The sequence below is a fragment of the Heteronotia binoei genome, chromosome 2 (genome assembly GCF_032191835.1).
Source record: "Heteronotia binoei isolate CCM8104 ecotype False Entrance Well chromosome 2, APGP_CSIRO_Hbin_v1, whole genome shotgun sequence".
NCBI lineage: Eukaryota > Metazoa > Chordata > Lepidosauria > Squamata > Gekkonidae > Heteronotia > Heteronotia binoei.
In genome coordinates this window covers 96,715,544-96,738,553 of record NC_083224.1, presented here as the reverse complement: position 1 = coordinate 96,738,553, position 23,010 = coordinate 96,715,544, and the positions used below count along the sequence as shown (strand labels likewise).

Sequence of the window (23,010 nt, the reverse complement as noted above, 5' to 3'; positions counted from 1 at the left end):
TCACAGCCCCTCTCAGCTTCGATCCTAAGTAATCCACTCTACTGAACTCGTTGGGGAAGGTGTTTCCCCAATAGTACATGTAACTGTTCACTTGGATGGCGAAGTAGTCCACCTCCTCCGGATCCCCGTCGAAGGTGGCTTCCAGCTCTCTGCCTTGTTCCCCATCTCTCGGGGTGGCGGGGCCCGCGGGTCTTGGCATCGGCCCTCTCGCGGGGGGAGCCGCTGCCGGTGGGGCTGCAGGGGCCCGAGTCTGTGGGGCCGGTTGGGGTCTCCGGGATCCGGCCATGCCCAGGGCGCGAGAGAGTTGGGTGGTCATCGCTTGCATCTCGTCCTTTAGCCCCTTGATCACCCCGTCAACCTCCTTTCGAACCGTTGCTCGGAACATGCGAGCGTCCTCCTCGTGCATGTCTTTCGGCAGTGGTTCCTCCTCTCCCTCCCTGGCACACTCAGGGTCGTCCTCTGGAACCTGGCGACGATGATGCTGTCTACCTCACCCAGCTCGATGGTGCTCGGGTTGATGGGCTCTGGTTCGGTCATCCGCACCCTCCTCATGTGGCGGGTCATGATGGCATCTTGGTGGACCGGTGCCTCATCCATGGTGGTGGTCAAGGTCTGCTGTTGGTACTGCCAGGGGGTGATCACCAGCTGGAACTGCGGAGGGGAGGCAGTCGCTCTCCTGGTGTCCAGGACGTGCCAAGGTGCCTCCTGCTCCCCTTCCTCGTTGGGAAGCTTCCCGTCTCCCAGAATCTTTTCGGCCATCTGGTTACAAAGTTGTCAGGACAGTTGAGCTTCGGATCAGGAGTTTTTTCAAAATATCGGCAGATTCAATAATGAGTCGTTGATACAAAGAAGCTACTTTATTGAAACTGATACTTGAGGCTAAGCCAGCATTGAAAAGACTAAAGAATAAACTGTAGATACATTGCCTATAAGGGATACTTCAAAGGGATTCCTAAGGGGGGAGGATTATGCAGGGAACATTCACACATTGATGTTGCCAAGTCGTTCTCAGGCTTTCATGGCCTTGATCATAGTGGGCTCCTGACTCCCTTCCAAGAGCCAGGCTTGAGAAGGCACAGATAAGACTTTCACATCTTTCCATTTCAAAGCAAAGCTATTCACTACAGGAAGGGAGGGGTAGGAAGGGTATGAGCTAGCAGCATTTGATTATACTTTGGTTCTACCCAGAATGCTCTTTGACTGAGCCAGAGTTACAGACAGACTTGACATCTACTTGTGCATGTTATGTGTGAATATACTGTAAAGTAAGGAAAGGAAAAAGGAAAGGTCCCTTGTGCAAGCACCAATCGTTTCTGACTCTAGGGTGACGTTGCTTTCACAACGTTTTCACAGCAGACTTTTTACGGGGTGGTTTGCCATTGTCTTCCCCAGTCATCTACGTTTTCTCTCCAGCAAGCTGAGTACTCATTTTGCCGACCTTGGAAGGATGGAAGGCTGAGTCATCCTCGACCCGGCTATCTGAAAATCCAGCTTCCGCTGGGGATTGAAAATCCAGCTTCCGCCGGCCGTGAGCAGAGCTTAGGACTGCAGTACTGCAGCTTTAACACTGCGCCATGGGGCTCCACTGTAAAGTAAATTTAGGTGTTATTTGTGGGGAGTACAGAATCTCTGTCAGTTGTATCATTAGCAAAGGGGAGCTTTCTCACACAACAGTTTTGCTCTTTTCTGTATTTTTATGTGCTGTGAGCTTTTATTTTACATTGTACAGTTTTGAACCCCAGCATTTTTTTTTTAGAAAAGAAAACTAGCACCAAGTTCGAGGGATGGTAATGTACTCTTCTGTGCTTTTCTTCTACAACTTATATCACTTTATTTTATATTTTATATGACCGTTTGTGGGACCAAAGACAGTAACTGAATCATAAAATCACACAGTAAAACACATTAAGATAGTAAAATAATAAAGTCGTAGAACAAGCTGCCAATTCTTATGTCATCACATTTGGAGCTAGTTGTCTGTCTTGCAGGGTAAGCAGTGCTGAAGAGTTGCTTTCTCTTCAAAAATGTGAGAGAAGATGCTAGTGTGAACAAGTGTTAAATATGGTTTGGAATACCTTCCCTCCCATTTCAGTAGAAGTATTGCTGTAAACTGCGTTGCTGATATGGAGAGCTAGAATATAAATATTCTAAATAAGTAAACATAATTTTTACAGCTAATCTGGTTTAGCTGTAAGCAGGGAAAAGGTTGATAGCCTCTTAGCCCCCGTAACAATTTTAGTGCAAGATTCAGTGCAGCAGCTTCTAAATTAAAATATATTGGCAAAACAGTGGTTTTAAGTGTGGATGGGTGGGTAAACTTGGATGTATTTATTGGATATATTAGCTGTAATGGCTGTGCCTTTTCCTTGTTGTTTTGTGTACTTTTCTGGATACATGGTGAGGTCAGGTCTTTGCCACAATAAAATATTACGGAGTAGCTGCTTTCTTCCAGAATATTACATCTGCCTGATAGCCCCACAGCTACATAGCTTGGCAGCTTTGAAGATTTAAAAGGCACCTTTCTCAAATTCATGTTACTCCATGATGGGTTGGAAGTAACTGTTACTAACTTCTGTTTGGCTGTAATGCATTTATTAATGACTACAATGTGCTAGATGGAAAGAGTTAGTTATGGCAGGGAACCTTTGGGATAAATATAATGTTAGGCTAGAAGGGCAGCTGCTTATTATTTTTTTAGCTTGACTTTGAGACTTGGTATCAACATCTTTCTCTTCCACTGTTATGTCCCTCCACCCAGTGTTAATGCACCACAATGTGATCCAGTTTATTTAGTAAGAATCTCAGCTTGCAAAGGGCCCAGTCTTTAACCTTTCCACATACAATGTCTCAATGTTTTTGTAACCAAAAATCCTTCCGTTGGAAGGTTATGAAATGTGTATTTACCCGACCTGTTCATCTGCAATTATCTTCTAATCTGGTCCTTCGCTGGACTCTCAGGTAAATAGAGCTTTAAACGTCTTCAAGGCATATTATTTACCTCATTAAGTGTACATTTTGGCACGTGCATTATTTACTTGATGGACTAGCAGATATAGAGCAGCAGTTGCTAACTGTTGTGTAAATAACCCCTCATTTTCAGAAGTGACTGGTTGTCCTGTCTTTGTCCTTTGGTGAAGTCTTTCTTGCTCTGTGTAATGTTCTGCAAAGGGTGCTTCTTGCCCGTCATTGTAGCAGGAGGAAGTTACTAGCATGCATACAAACAGAAGGTTCTTTACTTCTGTATTGCAGGCACCCTCTGCCAGCAGGGGGAAGGTGTTTATATTCTTAAACTTACTCTTTTAGGATAAACTTCATGGCCTGACAAAATCGGTATAAAACTGCAGATGTTGACACCTATTCACACATATGAATAATAGTATGGGCAAGCCACTGTTATGGGCCTGGAACCTACTTAGAGTTGCTTGATTTAAGTCAGTGGGTGAAGAAGGGATAATTTTTTTTTTTTGCCGTTAAATTGCAGCTGACTTATGGTGACCCAGTAGGTTTTCAAAGCAAGAGGTATTCCGAGGTAGTTTGCCATTGCCTGCCTCTGCATAGCAACCCTGGACTACCTTGATGGTCTCCCATCCAAATAGTAAACAGGGCCAACCTTCTTAGCTTCCAAGATCTAACAAGATTGAGCTGTCGAGATCAGGGCAACTCTGTTTAGGACTGTGCTCTTAGGTTTTTAAATACCATGACTTGTAATTTAGGCCAAGCAATCTAAGCAAGCTCCTAATCCATGTTCAGAATTCCAGTTCACAATACTGTTGGATTTGATTTAAATCAAATTGATTTAAATCACAATTTAAATCACTAGTAAGTAAAATTAAATTTAAATCATGGTATCACATAAAGATTTATTATTGCTGTTATAATCTTAATATTTACAACCAGATGATTTCATTTCTAGAATAACAACTTTTCAGATTAGTTTTACAGTTATATCAAAAATTACTTTAATTACACTATTAGAAAGACTTCAGATAATTATTAAATTATTGCAAGGTGGACTGTCTCCAGTTTAATAGATTAATCATTCATATTTGGACAACTTTTCTGCTGTACTTTATTGGAAGGAGAAAAATAATCATCTTACTAATAACAATTTAAATAAAGCAATGACATCATGTATTCTTGTAACATATGTATTATTGTATTTGCTTATGTATCCATGTTTGTTAACTGATGTGGTTAAACAAAATATCTTTTTTAAAAAACTAAGGCTGTAGCTCACTCTTAAATTCACTTAAAGGTGTGACTAGGGTTGCCAAGTCCAATTCAAGAAATATCTGGGGACTTTGGGGGTGGAGCCAGGAGACTTTGGGGGTCGAGCCAGGAGACATTAGAGGTGGAGCCAAGATCAAGGCTGTGACAAGCATAATTGAACTCCAAAGGGAGTTCTGGCCATCACATTTAAAAGGGACGGCACACCTTTTCAATTCCTTCCTTCCATAGGAAATAATGAAGGATAGGGGCACCTTCTTTTGAGGCTCATAGAATTGGACCCCCTCGTCCAATCTTTTTGAAACTTGGGGGGGTATTTTGGGGAGAGGCACTAGATGCTATACTGAAATTTTGGTGCCTCTACCCCAAAAAAGAGCCCCCCCCCAGAGCCCCAGATACCCGCAGATCAATTCTCTATGATTTTCTATGGGAATAAATCTCCATAGGGAATAATAGAGTTCCCAGCAGACATTTCCCTCTCCTCCCCCTGCTTTCTGACGACCCTGAAGCGGGGGGAGGGCCTCCAAACTGGAGGATCCCCTGCCCCCACCTGGGGATTGGCAACCCTAGGTGTGACTTTCTTTAAAATACCATCTGCAAACATGTATTTCTTCAATGGTTCCCCTTAGCTCTGAAGTTTATTATAGCTAGTATTACAGATAGATGGTTGCTGGTTACCCATGTCATAGGTAACTCCTCTTCCTCTGCACTTGAGGTTTGATCCTGGTACTGGATATTGACAATATTTGCTAGAAAGTAAGATGGAAGACAGTGCTTGTCCCATTCATTTTTTAAATGCTTGTAATTTAATTCTGTCAGTGTGTAGTTTTTAAGTGCTCACTCAGTTCCAAATTTCAACAGAATCAGCAATAAAACAGCTATTTTTTCCTGTATTTTGTTTAAAACTTAAGAAATTGGTTCAGGATGCTCAGCATATGTTCAGCATTTCTCTGAAGTCCAATGTTGAGAATTTTGGCTGTAATAGTTATCATCTATTTTCTCTTGATTTTGTTCACAAACTCATCAAAATAGGCCAGTTCTTGATATACTGCTCAAAACAGTCCCCTACAGAGTTCCATCTAACATCTTGTGGGAGCATTAGCTTGGTTTCACCAATTCTTTTCAGAGCTGCTGCTGCAAAATGTTACAAAAGTATTTAGCAATTTCAATTACATTAGTCTTTATTTCTGGTACACTGATGTCTTTGGCTAGGAGGTGTAGCAAATGGGCACTGCAGCCATGTGTTATTAACTTTGTATTCCCTTCCTGCTCTTCTAAATTTTTTCTCATCTTGGATACATTTGCATTATTGTCTGTGACCAAACTGCATACTAGACATTTGAATTTTTGTTCACATGTTGTTTTAGCTTCTGCTGTCGTTTCTTGTATTCTGTTGTGTATGCATTTCCTGACATATCAGTTGTTTCTGCAAGGAAGACCTTCCCATCTTCTGTTGTTATACATGCACATACAACAGGACCATTGTGGACATTACTCTACCCATCAAGACTTAAGTTAACAATTTTTCCCTCTAAAGCTGTTGCACATTGCTCCATTTCTCTGTCATACACTTTATCTAACAGCTTCCCTACAACATTTGCTCTGCTGGGTGGACTACATCCTGATCTTAGTGACAGTATTAATGAAGTGTGAGTTTTCAGTCAGATGAAAAGGAGATTGTCACGTAAACAAACTGGGCAATTTTTCATCAATTAACTCTTTTTCTAGCCTACTGATTTTTTTTTTGTTATCACAGACTTATCTGTGGTGGTTCCTGAATGGTCAGCTTTCTTCTCTTTTAGGTGATATACTATGGGTATGTGATGTATATGATGTGACTGAAACACTATCCTGGACAGATAACTCTGAAACTGTAGAACATGATGTTATCAAAGGTAGATAGTTTCCAGATTCCTTTATGTTGAAGATGGATTCCCTTAAAAAAAAAAAGCAATACTGTTATTTTATGATTTATACCATTTGAACATATGAACATATGAAGCTGCCTTCTACTGAATCAGACCCTTGGTCCATCAAAGTCAGTATTGTCTTCTCAGACTGACAGCGGCTCTCCAGGGTCTCAAGCTGAGGTTTTTCACACCTCTTTGCCTGGACCCTTTTTTGGAGATGCCAGGGATTGAACCTGGGACCTTCTGCTTCCCAAGAAGATGCTCTACAACTGAGCCACCTCCCTCCCTTTCTGCTTATTTAGTATTACTAATTGGAGGACTTTTTTTGAGAAGAACACACAGGATTGCAGTTCCAGCGGGCTTGGTGTCAGGGATGTGTGGCCTAATATGAAAATGTGTTCCTGCCGGGCTTTTTCTACAAAAAAAGTCCTGTGTGAAACAATGGTGATGTCAGGGGGTGTGGGCTAATATGTACATGAGTTCCTGCTAGGCTTTTTCTACCAAAAAAGCCCTGGCTCATTGTATTCACTGCCACTCAGTACTGCCCCCAAATAAATATTTGTTTGTTTCAACTCTTTATTACTTCATAACAACTGTATCAAAATGACAGTAACATGTAGTAATAATAATAACAAATATAATTTTGCTCAAATATTACAGTTCCTTAAGGCAGTCTTTAAGAAGTATGATGATATCAAACCATTTACCAAGCTGAAGATTCTGCCTGTTCAAGCATGTTCCTTTTGTCGTCTTCATCATGTTGTGCCATTTCGGCTACCAGGCTTTGCATTTCTTTGTTGCGGTGTTTGCATTTTGTGTGCATGCCTACATTACTCATAGGAAGAGGAACGTAATTAAAATATTCCCAAACAGGATCTCTTTTATAGCCTGTTGCCATTAGAGGTTTTCTCCTCCAGGGAAAGAATAATATGATAAACCTCAGGCTATACACACTTGTGTACTTGTGGGGTGTTCTGCTCAAAAGGTTACGCTTTCATTTTTACTGCTTGCCCCTCCCCCCTTGTCCTGTCTGTCCTGGCTCGGGACTCGGACTGGTGCCCCGCCAGCCAACGGACCCACTAAGCCCACACCCTGAGAGGCGGCAGTGTTCCTCGGGCCCCAGGGCCGCCCCTCTGGCGCCAGCAACCCAGCACTCGAAGCGCCAGCTGAAGAGGCTCATCTTACCCCACCTCCAGAGAAGGCAAATCCAGTGACCCCAGGTCCTATTGGGGGGAAGCGTGCCAGCTGGGCGAGGCCTCGGACCCGATGGGGGCGTTACGCTGACCCTCCTTCAGCCCGGGAAGAGGAGGCGACAGCCCGCATGGTTGGGGAGCCCGGCAGCTGGGAGAAGGGCGAGGAGAGGCACACAGAGCTGCCGCGGCACCTCCATGCCGGCCAGAGAGCCTCCAGCTGGGGAAAGGCCTGGAAACGCCCCCCTTTGGCGTCAAGGCTTAAACGGTGGGGTGGGGCTCAGGGGCATTGGTCCTGGTGGGAGGAGGGAACAGCCAGAAGGAAATCAAAGGAGGCCAGCAGAAGAGGTTGGGAAGGAAGTGAGGCTGAGAAGGGCTGAGAGCCTAAAAAGAGAGACAGAGCAAGAGCCTCTAAGCACCCAGCTGGGAGGGGCAGCCTATGGGTGATGCAACCCCGCCCCCCTCCATTTCTGAGATCTCTGACCAAAAGGGGAATCCGTAGAGGCCACGGCTGAGCCAAGCACCACAAGGGGGCGCAGTGGGGAGCACGACACCCCTCTCGCTTAGTTTCTTGTGCAGATCTATTTCACTCCCAACCAGGGCTTTTGTTTTGAGCTAGAACACACTGAAACGCTGCTCTGGCTGGCATGGGCAGTGTTCTGGCTGCCTTGGCCAGTGTTCCAGCTTAGCCCAGGCAGCTTCAGGGGACCCAGCTGCACTTGTGCTGCAGCCTCCCGATGTCCTGCTGGCCAGTGGGGCTCAGGGGGCCCAACTGCTTGTGCAGCAGCCTCCTGGCGTCCTGCTGGCTGGTGGGGGTCGGGGGCCCAGCAGTGCTTGTGTGGCAGCCTCCTGACGTTCCGCTGTCTGACAGAGGTCAGGGGGCTAAGCTGCGCTGAATTGAGGTGAGTTGCTTCCCTCCCCCACTCCCTCCCTCCCTGAGTGGTGGGCATTGTCTTTTGAAGGACTGCTGCTGTGGTATGTGGGTGCCTTTGAAGGTCTGCTGGGAGCTGCTGCAACTTCGGGAGGGAGGGAGGGGTGGCAGGTGGGAGGGGAGCAGGCTAACACCAGTTTCACTTGCACTTGATTATCCCAGCTGGTGTGGCCTAATATGCTAATAAGATAATATGCTATTAGGGAGTGTGGTCAAATATGCTAATGAGTTCCTGCTGTTTTTTTTCTACGAAAAAACCCCCTGCTCCCAACAATCTTCTATGCATTGAATTCTTTGACACTTAGCACTTAAAAGGTAAGGGGTGGCTTCTGTGTACATAGATTTGGAAAGGAACAATGGGATTAAGATTTTTTCTGAACTCTGTATGTTTATTTTATAACATTTTTGCTGTGAAGAAGAGGCATGTGACCTTTGCAGACACAAATTCACAGTTTTGAAAACTGTAAAACTGAGCATCTGTGACAATATCTTCTAGACAGAAAAATTGCCCAAAATAATCTTACAGAAACCTCTGGAAGAGCATGACATTGTGAATGGATTGATGGAATTCATTTACCAAAAAAATTTAAACATTACATGGATATATAGCTTTATGGTACATAATTATAAACAAATCTTTATTTCATAATGAATAACCTTTGGACTATAATGTATCTTAAATAGAAGACTATCTTTAGATGGATTTTCTCACAAAAAGTATTTTATTTTAAAAATCCAATTTAAATTTTAAACAATCTGTTTTTTTAAATAAAAAATCATTGCTTTTTAACCACTGTGGTTGGGAACAGCATAGAATAATAGTTTTGTTATGAGGAGTATTTTAGGACCTGGGAATAGAAAGGTGCTTTGGATTATAAACCTTTGGAAGGGTATTGAAAAGATTTTGTTCTTTTGGCAGGGTGAGTAAAATCTATGGGATACAATAATTCCTGGGCATAAGATCTATAGGCAGGACATGGAGGGATGGGTTTGTGGAGATGTTGTGTTGTACATCAAAGAGAGCATAGAATCCAATAAGTTAGAAAACATATGGAGCAGAGGTCCATCAGTGGCTATTAGCTACAGTGTATTGTTAGAACTCTCTGTCTGGGGCAGTGATGCTCTATTCTTGGTGCTTGGGGGAGGCCACAATGGGAGGGCTTCTAGTGTCCTGACCCCACTGATGGACCTCCTGATGGTGCTTTTTTTTTTTTTTTGGCCACTGTGTGACGCAGAGTTTTGGACTGGATGGGCCATTGGCCTGATCCATCATGGCTTCTTTTATGTTCTTAACATCAGAGGAATTAAGTCCCCAGCAGAAGCAATATGGGTGGAAATATTGGGCCCTTAGGATTACTTAAAAGTAGGGACGTAGTATCGCCATCTGGTCAAATCCTTGAGGCTGATCTTAAGATGGAGAAGGAAATAAGGAAGGTGATTAAAGCAGATAATGTTACACTGGGAGATTTCAACTACCATCACATTGGGTAAACGTGTATTTGAGTCATGCTGCAGAAATGAGATTCCTAAACATCATAAATGACTGCATTAGATCAGCTTGTCAGAGAGCCAACCAGAGGGGTAGTGGACTTGGTTTTGAGTGGGTTTCAGTACCTGGTGAGAGATGTAGAGGTTGTTGCACCAGTTGAAAACATTGACCACAAAACTATTAAGTTCAGTATTCATGTCAATGGAAAGTTACCCATGAAGTCCAGAACTATAACATTTGATTTAAAAAGAGGGAACTGTACAAAAACTAGAGGCATGCCTTGAATTCAGCAGGAGCTTACAGGAGCACAGCTCCTGAACCTTTCTGAGGGTTCCCCCTCCTCCTCCCCACCTACCTTGTCCATTGAATAGTAAGTACAGCTGCATAACAATCCCTGGATTAGGAGAGTGGGCAGCCAGCCAGCCACCATGGGCTTTGCCACACTCCCAGCAGCCCTCGTTAACCCCTGAAGAAGCCTACACCACCCTTTCTCCATTTCTTATGTGATTTTTGGCTTACTGGGGTGTGTGTGGCCAAGAAGAGTCCCAGGTAAGCACGGCCTGCTTGGGCTGGCTGGATCTCTAGCCAGCCCAAGCAGGCCTTGCTCACCTGGGGCTCTCCTTTCTTGCATTGGGTTGCTTTTGGCTGGTGGGGGGGGCGGCATATGCTAATGAGCTCCACCACCTATTTTTCTACAAAACGACTCCTGACTAGAGGAATAGTCAAAAGGAAGCTGAAAGGGAAACACGAGAGTCAAATCTCTAGATTAGAGATGTCAAAGATATGGCCTGTGGGCCGTATCTGGCCCATGAAGCAACTGACCCTGTGCTGCTTCCTGTTTGGTGTAGTGGTTAAGTGTGTGGACTCTTATCTGGGAGAACCGGGTTTGATTCCCCACTCCTCTGCAGAGGTTGTCCTTGAAAGGGCAGCTGCTGTGGGAGCCCTCTCAGCCCCACCCACCTCACAGGGTGTCTGTTGTGGGGGAGAAGATATAGGAGATTGTAAGCCGCTCTGAGTCTCTGATTCAGAGAGAAGGGCGGGGTATAAATCTGCAATTCTTCTTCTTCTTCTGTTTCTTGCATCACAGCTCCTTTTGCCAGTCTCTCCTATTTCTTGCTTTGCAGAGGAGAGAAAGAAAGCCGTCCCTTGATTGGCTGAGGGCTCCTCTCCATCTGGGGAGGGAGGGGAAAGGAAAGTGCCAGAGAAAGAAAAAAATGATGTCATGTGGTTGCAGACCAACAATGTTTCATTCCAGGTATAATTTTTTGTGTGCAAGCACACTTCTTCAAAGAGAGAAGGGGAGAGGGAAAGAGCCAGAGGGAGAAAGGGAGAGAGAATAAAGTCCACTGTTTAAGACAAACAACGTTTTATTCGTGGTATATGTTTTGTATGCAAGCACACTTTTTTTTCAGAGGGAGAGGGAAAGAGCCAGAGAGCAATCCAGAGAGAGAGAAAGAGAGACCCCCTCCTTCCATTTCTTACAGATTGGGGGGGGGGGGAACCTAACAACACAGCTTGCATTCTTTATTAGTGGAAAAGAACAAGAGTCCAGCAGCACCTTAACAACTAACAAAATTTGGGGCAGGGCATGAGCTTTCATGAGTCACTGCTCACTTCTTCAGATACAGCTAGATTGGAATGTGAACCCATCTGTCATAATATCTTGGAGAGTGAAGTGATTTCGGATGCCAAAAGACAATAGCAGGCATTGGTAATGAGAGAAGAAATGTAGGTTTCAGTTCAGTCCAGGAGAATGCATTGCCTTGAACTTCATTATCAGTTGCAATTCAGCAGTCCCTTCTTCCTGTCTTCCTTTGAAATTCCTTTGTAAGAGAATTGCTACTCTTAGGTCAGCAGTTGAATGTCCTGTAAGATTAAAATGTTCCCCCATTGTTTTTTGAATGTTGTGGTTTCTAATAGCACCAGAAAAGAGCAAGAGTCTAGTGGTACCTTGAGGACTAACAAAATTTGTGGTGGAGTATGTTCTTTTGTGAGTCACTCCTCACTTCTTCAGACTTATTTTCATTTATTCTTTGCATCCTCCTGTACCAAATTGAGACCTAGGTTTCCTGTCTCATTACCAGTGCTGATATCTCCATGCTTACTACCCATCTGTAGGCCCATAACCACAGGGGCCCCCCACCAAAACCCCCTTCGACCTGTATGGCCCCTCCTGGCAGCCCCGCTCTCCTCACTGCTCTGGTGGCCCCTGCTCTCTCCGCCACTGCTGCTCTTGTGGCCCTGATCTCCCTGCCACTTTGCTGGCCCCATCCCCTCCACGGCGCCTTCCCCTCCCTCCCTTCCACCCACCCACCTGGTGAAGCGCTGGCTCCTGGGGTTCTTTCAAGGCCTCCCCCCCACCGGTCAGCTGATCGACGGGAAAAGCTGTGCCGAAGCTGGTGCTCTTATGCCGGCCTTCGGGTGCTCTCTGGACCAGCAAGCCACTGAAAACACACCTGCCACCTCTGCTCCCTCCCGGGGAGGGAAGTGAGGAGGAAGCAGCGGAGGCGGCAGGCGCTTTTTCAATGGCTTGCTGGTCTGGAGAACCCCTAAAGACTGGCATAGGAGCGCCGGCCTTGGCACGGCTTTTCCCATCGATCAGCTGATCAGTGGAGGGGCCTTTGAAAGAACCCCAGGAGCTGGCACTTCACCTGGTAGGTGGGAGGGAGGGGGGAGGCGCCAGGGAGGGGGCCGCCAGAGCGGTGGGGAGATTGGGACTGCCAGAGTAGCAGCGGTGGAGAGAGCGAGGGCTGCCAGAGTGGGGGGGCCCTCCATTGGAAATTTTATTCCATGGGCCCCCCCATTTAAAATTTTCTGGCTATGGGCCTTCCCATCTGCATATCACACCTAATACAATGAAGTCTGCAATTGCCATTCAGCATCTGAAATCAAGTTTATATATCTTGTACCTTGTGTTAAATTTTATGGCACACTTGACCAGCCCAACAAAGAGACATTTACAGTATGTCACAGAAGTGAGTACACCCCCTCACATTTTGTAAATATTTACGTATATCTTTTCATGTGACAATACTGAAGGAATGACACTTGGCTACAATGTAAAGTAGTGAGTCTACAGCTTGTATAACAGTGTAAATGTGCTGTCCCCTCAAAAGTATGCAACACACAGCCATTAATGTCTAAACTTCTGGCAACAAAAGTGAGTACACCCCTAAGTGATAATGTCCAAATGGGGCCCAAAGTGTCAATATTTTGTGTGGCCACCATTATTTTCCAGCACTGCCTTAACTGTCTTGGGCATAGAGTTCACCAGAGCTTCACAGGTTGCCCACTGGAGTCCTCTTCCACTCCTCCATGATGACGTCACGTAGCTGGTGGATGTTAGAGACCTTGCACACCTCCACCTTCCATTTCAGGATGTCCCACAGATGCTCAATAGGGTTTAGGTCTGGAGCCATGCTTGGCCAGTCCATCACCCATGCTTGGCCAGTCCATCAGCTTCTTTAGCAAGGCAGTGGTCATTTTGGAGGTGTGTTTGCGGTCGTTATCATATTGGAATACTATCCTGCGACCCAGTCTCTGAAGGGATGGGATCATGCTCTGCTTCAGGATGTCACAGTACATGTTGGCATTCATGGTTCCCTCAATGAACTGTAGCTCCCCAGTGCCGGCAGCACTCATGCAGCCCCAGACTATGACATTCCCACAACCATGCTTGACTGTAGCAAGACACACTTGTCTTTGTACTCCTCACGTGGTAGCCACCACGCATGCTTGGCACCATCTGAACCAAATAAGTTTATCTTGGTCTTATTGGACCACAGGGCATGGTTCCAGAAATCCATGTCCTTAGTCTGCTTGTCTGCAGCAAACTGTTTGCGAACTTTCTTGCGCATCATTTTTAGAAGAGGCTTCCTTCTGGGACGACAGCCCTGCAGACCAATTTGATGCAGTGTATGGCGTATGGTCTGAGCACTGACAGGCTGACCCCCCCCACCCCTTCAACCTCTGTAGCAATGCTGGCAGCACTTATACGTCTATTTCCCAAAGCCAACCTCTGGATATGACGCTGAGCACAGTCACTCAACTTCATTGGTCGACCATGGTGAGGCCTGTTCTGAGTGGAACCTGTCCTGTTAAACCGCTGTATGGTCTTGGCCATTGTGCTGTAGCTCAGTTTCAGGGTTTTGGCAATCTTCTTATAGCCTAGGCCATCGTTATGTAGAGCAACAATTTGTTTTTTCAGATCCTCAGAGAGTTCATTGCCGTAAAGTGCCATGTGGAACTTCCAGTGACCAGTATGAGAGAGTGAGAGCGATAACCTGCTCCCCCTTCACACCTGATACCTTATACCACTAACGAGTCGCATGACACCAGGGAGGGAAAACGGCTACTCGGGCCCCATTTGGACATTATCACTTAGGGGTGTACTCGTTGCTAGCAGTTTAGACATTAATGACTTTGTGTTGCATAATTTTGAGGAGACAGCACATTTACACTGTTATACAAGCTGTAGACTTACTACTTTACATTGTAGCCAAGTGTCATTTCTTCAGTGTTGTCACATGAAAAGATATACGTAAATATTTACAAAATGTGAGGGGGTGTACTCACTTCTGTGACATACTGCAGGGGTGGCCAATGGTAGCTCTCCAGATGTTTTTTGCTTACAACTCTTATCAGCCCCAGCCATTGGCCATGCTGGCTGGGGCTGATGGGAGTTGTAGGCAAAAAACATCTGGAGAGCTACCGTTGGCTACCCCTGACATACTGTATGTCAGAACCAGCCCTCTAGAGGATGCTTCGAAGCAATTTAAAACCATACTAATTGAAGCACAAAGAGAGTACGTTCTGCAGGTTAGGAAAGGCATTGCCTAGTCTAAAAGAATGCCAGCTTGGTTACCCATGCAAGTTAAGGAAATGTAGAGTCTTATTTTAAAAAGTGGAAGGTCTTCTCCAACGAATTGAACAGAAGGCACCACAAGCTCTGCCAAAAGAAATTAAGTCAGTAAGGCATGCAAGAAAAGATTTTGAGGAGTGGGTTGCTAAGAGCGTCAAGATAAACCATAAACATTTCTTCTGATTGTTAGGGATTGCTAAAGGAAGATAGTGAGATAATAGAGAAGCTCAATGACTTTTTTGCTTCTGTGTTCACTGTGGAAAGTGTGCGGCATGTAGCCATGCCATAACCACTATTTTCAGGGAGGGAATCTAGAGAACTGAGTCAAATTGAGGTGATGAGAAAGTTCTAGACCGGGGTGTTGAATTCATTTGTTATGAGGGACGGATCTGATATAAATAAGACCTTGTTGGTCCTGGCCATATTAGGCCAGGCCCTGTATATACCTATTTAAGATTAGGGAGTGGAGATCTAAACTTTATAAAGGACACAGACAAACACAATTAAATATATATATTTTAAAAAACTTAAAGCATGCTTAAAATGTTAGCACTCCTTGGTCTTAAAGGTGCTTTCTTTGTATTTCTCTCATGGGATCTAGGGAACTGGGCAGGCAATAGATGGAAGAGAGGCTTGGCTCAGTAGCTCTGTTGTGCGATTGAGAGAGCCTGGAAAAGCAAGCTCTGCCTCCCCCTCTTCCTCCCCAAGGGAGGAGGCTAAGCCAATGGAGAAAATAGAGGTTTTGGTTTGTAGCTCCTGTGTGATTGAGCAAGCCTTGCAAAGCAAGCTATTATACAGAAGGAAGCAAGAGATAGGGAGAAGGAAACAGATGCCAGCCAGTTGCTCAGGGGCCTGATAGGAACCCTCTGGGGGCCTGATACGGCCCCTGAGGAGCATGTTTGACGTCCCTGTTTTAGACCTACTGGGGAAATTAAAAACAGATAACTCCAATTCATGACGGTTGTGATGAAATACACCCGTATTGAGTTCCAGAGGGAACTCAAATATGAGAAAATTAATCATGAACTGGGTCCAGTTTGTGATTCATGAATCTTGGTTTGTGCCATCCCACCCCCACAAACCTCTCAGGTGGTTTGTGTGGTCCACGTTGGCAAATATGCTGGCACTGGTGGCAGGGCTAGGAGAAAGAATTTTTAAATCTCTTTAAAGAGATTTACTAATGACAAAAGCATTGATTGATTAGTATCACAAAATTAGGCAGGAGCTAATCCTTTGAAAAACAATTTATAATACTGCCAAAAGCAGGTTTTGTTTAAGAAAGGGGAAACAAAGTCATTCTCATGGGTAAAAGGCACTGTACATAACCTTCTTGCATTGTATCTCACAATGATTCTGTGAAATAGCTTAGGCTACAGCAACTGGCCCAAACTCAACAATAAACTTTATGGCTAACTAGAGATTTGAGCCTTGGTCTCCTCAGTCTAAATTCAGCACTCTGCCAGTTATACAACACTGGTTGTCTGTGAACCTTTGAATTCAGATTATTTTATAGCATTTCTTTAATTATGATTCCCCCCCCCTTTATTATTTAGTTAAGAACTTCCTTTAGATCAGTGTGTCTGAATGCAGAGACTAGTGTGGAGATAAAACCTAGGTGAGGCACATCCATGGTCCTTGAACAGTCTTCTCCTTTAATGTATAGAAGGAAATATCAGGTTTCTAGAGATTACAGGGATTACATCATTCTTGGTTCTTCTTCCATCTGTGCAGAGCTGTGCCATCCACACCTCTCAATGTTCTTTATAGAAAAATAGAATAATAAACATAAAGTTTAGTGAACAAGAAGTTTGTAGAGATGTATAGTCTAGGGCTATATTAGTCAATATGTGGATGCCATTCAACTCTAATTTTTTTAAACTAGTCCACCAGTTTAGCACTAAACCAATGCCTGGATGTGATGGTTGAGTGGTTAAAGGAGAACAAACTGAAACTGAATCCAGGAAAATGAAGGTAATGCTGGTAAGGAAGGCTGATTGCCTGGAGTTGTTATCAATACATGTTGTTGATGTGACTAGGGATGGGCACGAACTGAATTACAAACTGAATTTTGTGACAAGCCAGTCCCATTCCTTGGATCCTGGTTTTTGGTTTGTTTGATTTGGGTTCATGGACCAGACATGCTGGAGGCCAAAGCGATTGTGGGCTGTGCTGCCATGGTAATGCAACTCTTCAGTTCACTTGTGAGAGCCATGGTGGCTTCCATGGCAGGGATGGGGGTTTGATATAGGGGAAGGGAACTGTCAACAAGGAAAAGAGGGGGTGTAGTGGATTTGATTGTGGTGCGGGGGTCATGTGGTAGGCTGACCCTTGGAGGTGGTAGAGGAAGGCCGGGAAGTGTGAGCAGTGAAAGAATGGGGGGATCTGACTTGACTGAGCTCCTAGAGTGAGCTCCAAAAGCATATAAAGGCTTTCGGAACTCACTTTTGAAGCTCAGTCAGGCTGGCCTGACCTGGAGGTGGGCTCTGAAGGCATTTAATTGCCTTTGGAGCTCACTTGGGTCAGACCACAGGCTGGTGGTGGGCTCTGATGGCATTTAAATGCCTTTGGAGCTCACTTCCTGCCTACAAACCTGTGAACCAGACCATGTAATGGAGGTTCATGATTGGGGGTTTTCCAGTTCATGCCCATTTGTATTTAGGAGTAACATTAGTTCCAATATTGCTCTTAGAAAGGCCAGTTGAGGAAATAGATAGGAGTACTTTCTGTTGTCTGCATTGTGTGTGCCAACTCGCCCAATATCTTGATTGTGTTGGCCTTATTTATTTATTTATTTATTTAGAATTTATATCCCGCCCTTCCCACGAATGGCTCAGGGCGGCTTCCAACAATAGATCCCACATAACAATAAGCAATATTTAAACATGTGAGGGAATAGACAATTAAAACAGATAAAACTCTAAAAATCAATAAATATTCAAGTATATATAAAGGAAATCTGGCAAGTTGCATTAGGTTCTCAAGCTAGGTATGGGCTAGCCGGAAGAGGGTCGTCTTACAGGCCCTGCGGAACTGAACAAGGTCCCACAGGGCCCTCACCTCCTCCGGCAGCTGATTCCACCATGTAGGGGCCATAACAGAGAAAGCCCTTTCTCTGGTGGATTTTAAGCGGGCTTCTTTCGGCCCAGGGACAGTAAGGAGATTTTGTGTTCCCGACCTCAGTACTCTCTGGGGAACATGCGGGGAAAGACGGTCCTTCAGGTAGACAGGTCCCAAGCCATATAGGGCTTTAAAGGTGATAACCAGCACCTTGTACCGGACTCGGTATATCACTGGAAGCCAGTGCAGGGTCCGAAGACCCAGCTGAATGTGTCCCCACTTTGGGAGACCCAATAACAGCCGGGCTGCGGCGTTCTGCACCAGCTGCAATTTCCGAGTTCGGGACAGGGGCAGCCCCATGTAGAGGGCATTGCAGTAGTCTAACCTCGAGGTGACCGTAGCATGGATCACTGTTGCTAGGTCGTCACGCTCCAGGAAGGGGGCCAACTGCCTTGCCCGCCTAAGATGAAAAAACGCGGACTTGGCAGTGGCTGCTATCTGAGCCTCCATCTTTAAGGAAGGCTCCAATAGCACCCCCAAGCTCCTGACCCTGTCCGCCGCACCTTGCCACACTTCTCCATGCTACTTTAACCTTGAGGGTACATTATATTAATATTTTGTGCATGGGGCTGCCCTTGAAAACTGTTCAGAAACTTCAGTTGCTTCAGAATGCTGCCACCAGGATATTGACCAGTTTGCACTGGTATAACACCTGTGGTTTGGCAGTTTAACAGGTTACCAATTTGTTTCCTGGCACAATTCATTTGTCACCTTTGAAGTCTTTCATGGCCTGAAATCCACGTATCTAGTGGTCCTCCTTTTCCTTTATAATTCCACACACTGCTTGATCACCTTAATGATCTGTTTGGGAGATCATCTCATCTACAGCTCATGAACACTTATTTTCAGTGGCTACTCCCACACTTTAGAATAGCCTGCCAGATAAGATATGGAAAGCTCCCACACCCATTCTCTTCTGTAAAAAGTTCAAGGTTGAATTATTTTGACATGTCTTTGGTGGAAGTAACTAATAAATGTCTCTGATTGTCTACCAGTGGTGATATGTGTTACAAGAGTTGCAGTTTTAACTTGATGTATGTTATTTTACATGTGTTCAACCAGGGCTTTTTTTGAAGAAAAAACCCAGCCAGAACTCATTTGCATATTAGGCGACACCCCTGGTATCACCACTGTTTTACACAGGGCTTTTTGTGTGAAAAAAGCCCAACAGAAACTCATTTGCATATAAGACCACACACCCCTGATGCCAAGCCAGCTGGAACTGCATTTCTGTGCATTCCTGCTAAAAAAAAAAGCCCTGTGTTCAACTATATTTTCAAACTGTGTATGCATATGTTTTGTATCTACCTTGGCCAATGTGGAAAAGTAGGATATTTGTACTAGCCTAAAGGATCAATTTTGAATATTGATGTATACTCTAACAAAGGATTTTTGAAGTGTTAACTTGAAAACTCTCCATAAGCATGTATTATAAATATATACTCTATAGCTGTTGCACAACATCTGAATCTCAAATACTAATGTTAAAATTCAGTCCAAACTGGTATACCTGTGAAATCAAGGTCCTCCTAAGGGTACAATCAGCTGAAAAGGATGAAAAGATCATTTTCCCAGCTCAGAAAACACAGCCATCCATCCATAAACAGTTTATACAATCCACAACAGATTATGAAACAAGCAGACAACAGGGTGGTAGAAAGTAGTATCTACAGATCTCATGCAAGTGAGACAACCATTGCGGTGTTGGTGACGGCAAAAATTGTGTGATCTAGGGAGAATTATTTCCTTGCTAACAGTGTAGCAGTTAGACAGTCACAGACCAGTACTATGCCAGTATATAGTTGATAACTGGTTGAATTTTAATTAGAATCTATTTTATGTTGTTTATATATAGGTTTTGTTATCTATTTGAGGAGAGTGTGTGGGATATAAATCAAATCAATAAATACAGGTGCTGTTAATATTGAGTTTATGCACTAAGAACAAATTATATATTAGATACTGATTATACAAAAGCAAGTGTCTTTATTTAAGGACAGGCATATAGCACAGAAGAATATTCTACTAGGAGTAGTCAGTGGAATCTATTCATAGGGTTCTCAAAAAGGCTGTTGCTTGTCCAGGTCAGTTCGTTCCTCAGCTGGTAACTTCTTTGTCTGTGGTTCTGTGGGCTTTTTGGAGTGTCTTTGGTTTATACCCTTCCGCATGGCTGAGCCAATGAGTGGCAATTGAGTTTGGGGTCGCAAAGAGTCCGAATCAACTGTGCGACTGAACAACAATTCTTCTTTTTCTGTATTCCCATGTACTAGCCTAAAGGATCTGAAAGTGTCCCATCTGTCGTGCTATTATAATTTGTATTTTAATTAGTTAAGACTGTTGATTAATTAGCAAACCTTTTGTTGATTCACAGCCTTAGATTAATCTCTTTGTTAACAAAAGAATAGCTGCCAGTGCAATTCTTAATCTAGTTTGTAGTGGGATGTGAAACGGGCTTCCAGATTGCAGGGTTTGTACACAAATCTAGAATAGATGTTTCTGGATCAACCTAGCCATTATTATCCAGTGCTAAAGTCTGCTTCCAGTGCTGATACTTGTGCTTTATTTTCTATAGTTCTTTTGAGGAAGAGTTGTTTTATATTCCTGATGAGTTGTTTCTAGGGTTACCAATTCCCAGTTGGGGGCAGGGGATCCTCTAGTTTGGGGCCTTCCCCCTGCTTCAGGGTCATCAGAAAACGGGGGGAGGGAGGGAGGAGAATGTGGGCACTTCATTATACCTTATGGAGACCGTTTCGTGGAGAATCAATCCATGGGTATCTGGGGCTCTGGGAGGGGGGCTGTGTTTTGAGGTAGAGGCATCAGATTTTCAGCATAGCATCTGGTGCCTCTCCTCAAAACACCTCTTGTTTCAACAAGATTGGACCAGGGAGTCCAATTCTGTGAGCCCCCAAATAAGGTGTCCCTATCCTACATTATTTCTAAATGGAGAGAAGGCACACGGCCCCTTTAAATGTGATGGCCAGAACTCCCTTCAGAGTTCAGTCATGCATGTCATGTCCTTGCTCCTGGCTCCACCCCCGAAGTCCCCAGATATTTCTTGAGTAGGACCTAGCAACCCTAGTTGTTTCTAGTTTCTGTTTTGTTTACATGTTGTTTTTTTGCTGGGAAGTTAAACAGTTTTATTTTGCAGAGTGCTGGAGAAGGCAGATGTATAAAATGTTATAACTCAGAACTCTGCTGCTGCTTTTACAGTTTTATTTAATACTTTAGTTGTTTAGATTTATATTTTAACAATTTTGTACTGTCTAGGGTATATTGTTAGAAAGGTGGGGTATAAATATATCATAATGGCTTTTGGCCATATGCAATACATTTTATTACTACCACAAAAGTATATTAAATATGTAAATACATATTAAGTTAGTAAGAGGTATTTTCTAGTTCTCTGTCCAAGTTCAGAAAGGAACTTGTATTTTTGTTTTCGTTACGGTAATGAAAGTGAAGCATTGTGCTTTATGGGGGTAACATCAGGTTCTCTTTTCTTTTGAAGTTCCAGATGCTGCTAAGTGTTCAATGGTAGCACTTGTCCAAATCATATCAGGAAAGCTTCACTTGAAAGTACTCTCACGAGTGAGGAATACTCTGCACTCCCCTCTGTGGTGTGGCATTTTCCAGAGATACGGCTCCACTACAACCGGGAAACTGGCGTCTCACGGCTTTGCTTCTATGGCAGCAATGTCATCCTTTCCCCCACAGAGGTATCACTACTTCCTAGTGTTGGATTTTGAGGCCACATGTGACAAGCCACAGATCCACCCCCAGGTAATTGTTTGGCTCCATTTGTTCTTGTCTTAAAGGGGGTGTGCTTGGCAATCTGTATCTTCTTGTCATATCACCTTTGAAGGGTAGGTCATTATTACTTCCCTTTTGTACATGAATTTATATCTTAGAACCCAGGATGTTCTCAGAGTTCTGTGGCTGAGATAGAATTCAAACTCAGCTCTGACGAACTGACTTTTAAAAGACTTGCCAAAATTTTATTTTTTTCATAGAGCCACTGATTGCCCATTGGATAGTGTTGAACCTGGATCTGAGACAGTTCAGTTCTGTGCAGAATTGAGGGGTCGCTGTTAGCTTTGGGTGAGCTACTTTTGCACCTTCAGTTCTTTAAAATAAGAAATCACTTGCTTCACAAGGGCATTTTGTGGATAAATGAACAAAGCTGTGACCAGTACATTTTCCTTTTTCTGTTCTCTACTGTCCCCTCCATATGAGGAATCTGGAAATTCTGAAGCATTTCTACCTTCCTATGCTAAGAAAGCAAGGGCCCAGGAGCTAGGCTCATATATCACCTGTAATAATTGTCCTCAGCACTGGCTTTGTGATTTTCTGTGGGGACTGTTAATGTTCCTGAAGTTGCAGGATTGTGACATAACTTTGGCTTGCTGGTTTCTGCTGTGGTGGCAAGACAGCAGTATTTCATGCAGGATAGAGAAGGGTCGACTTTTGCCAACTCTATTGATTTGTGGGAGCTTGAACCCAGCACAGAGTTTTGCTGCAACACATTTTTATTTTTGGTATAGCTATCTCTAAGGGTTGAATTTGAATTAGAGATAATCACAATCAGTTATTCCTACATGTAGTAGAGTCTGTAAATCCAATACAACATCCTGTTAAAATATGCTATAGAACAATGGTGTTGAACTCATTTGTTATGAGGGCTGGATTTGACATAAATGAGACCTTGTTGGGCCAGGCCATGTGTGTCATAAAATCTAATGCCAGGTAGCAGAGATATAAACTTTATAAAGGACACAGACAAATATACTGAATGATTTTTTAAAACTGAAAACATGCTTAAAACATTAGTACTCTTGCAATATTGTGTTTATTTAACAGTTTCTGCTAACTTACACCTCTTGCTCTGAATTATTGCATCAAAAACTGGAGACAAATGTCTGTGCTGTAGCAATCTTGAGTGTGCTGTTCAGGTGTTGTTCAGGTGTGTATCTGTAAGTTTCAAACCTGCTTTTGATTTATTGACCTTCATCACAGAAATCTCATGGTCAGTGCTTTGAGCTTAAGACCCAGAGGAAGACATGAAATAACTGAGCATTGCAAGCTTTTGTACATAAGTTGCTTTGTGTGCTGGTCACAACATGTGAAGACACCATGGCACAGATTGAGGGCTATGTGTTTGTCTACAAAACTATAGTCTTCCCCAGAGAAATAACTACAACAGTGCAAGAGTAGAGAGACAGCAATGTATGGTGATCAGTATTAGCCTTCAGTCTGGAAAATCTAAGTTCAAAATCCCCAGCCTGCAA

The 23,010-nt window shown here is 43.9% G+C and overlaps 1 protein-coding gene across 1 annotated transcript in view; it reads left to right on the top strand.

Moving 5' to 3' along the window:
* The window catches only part of ERI3 (ERI1 exoribonuclease family member 3), a 790,890-nt gene that overhangs the window by 354,946 nt on the left and 412,934 nt on the right, over window positions 1–23,010 (top strand). Inside the window, exon 2 of the mRNA XM_060231702.1 lies at window positions 21,234–21,505. Coding sequence (XP_060087685.1) covers window positions 21,257–21,505 — 249 coding nt within the window. The 5' untranslated portion in view covers window positions 21,234–21,256. The remainder of the gene's footprint in view (window positions 1–21,233; window positions 21,506–23,010) is intronic.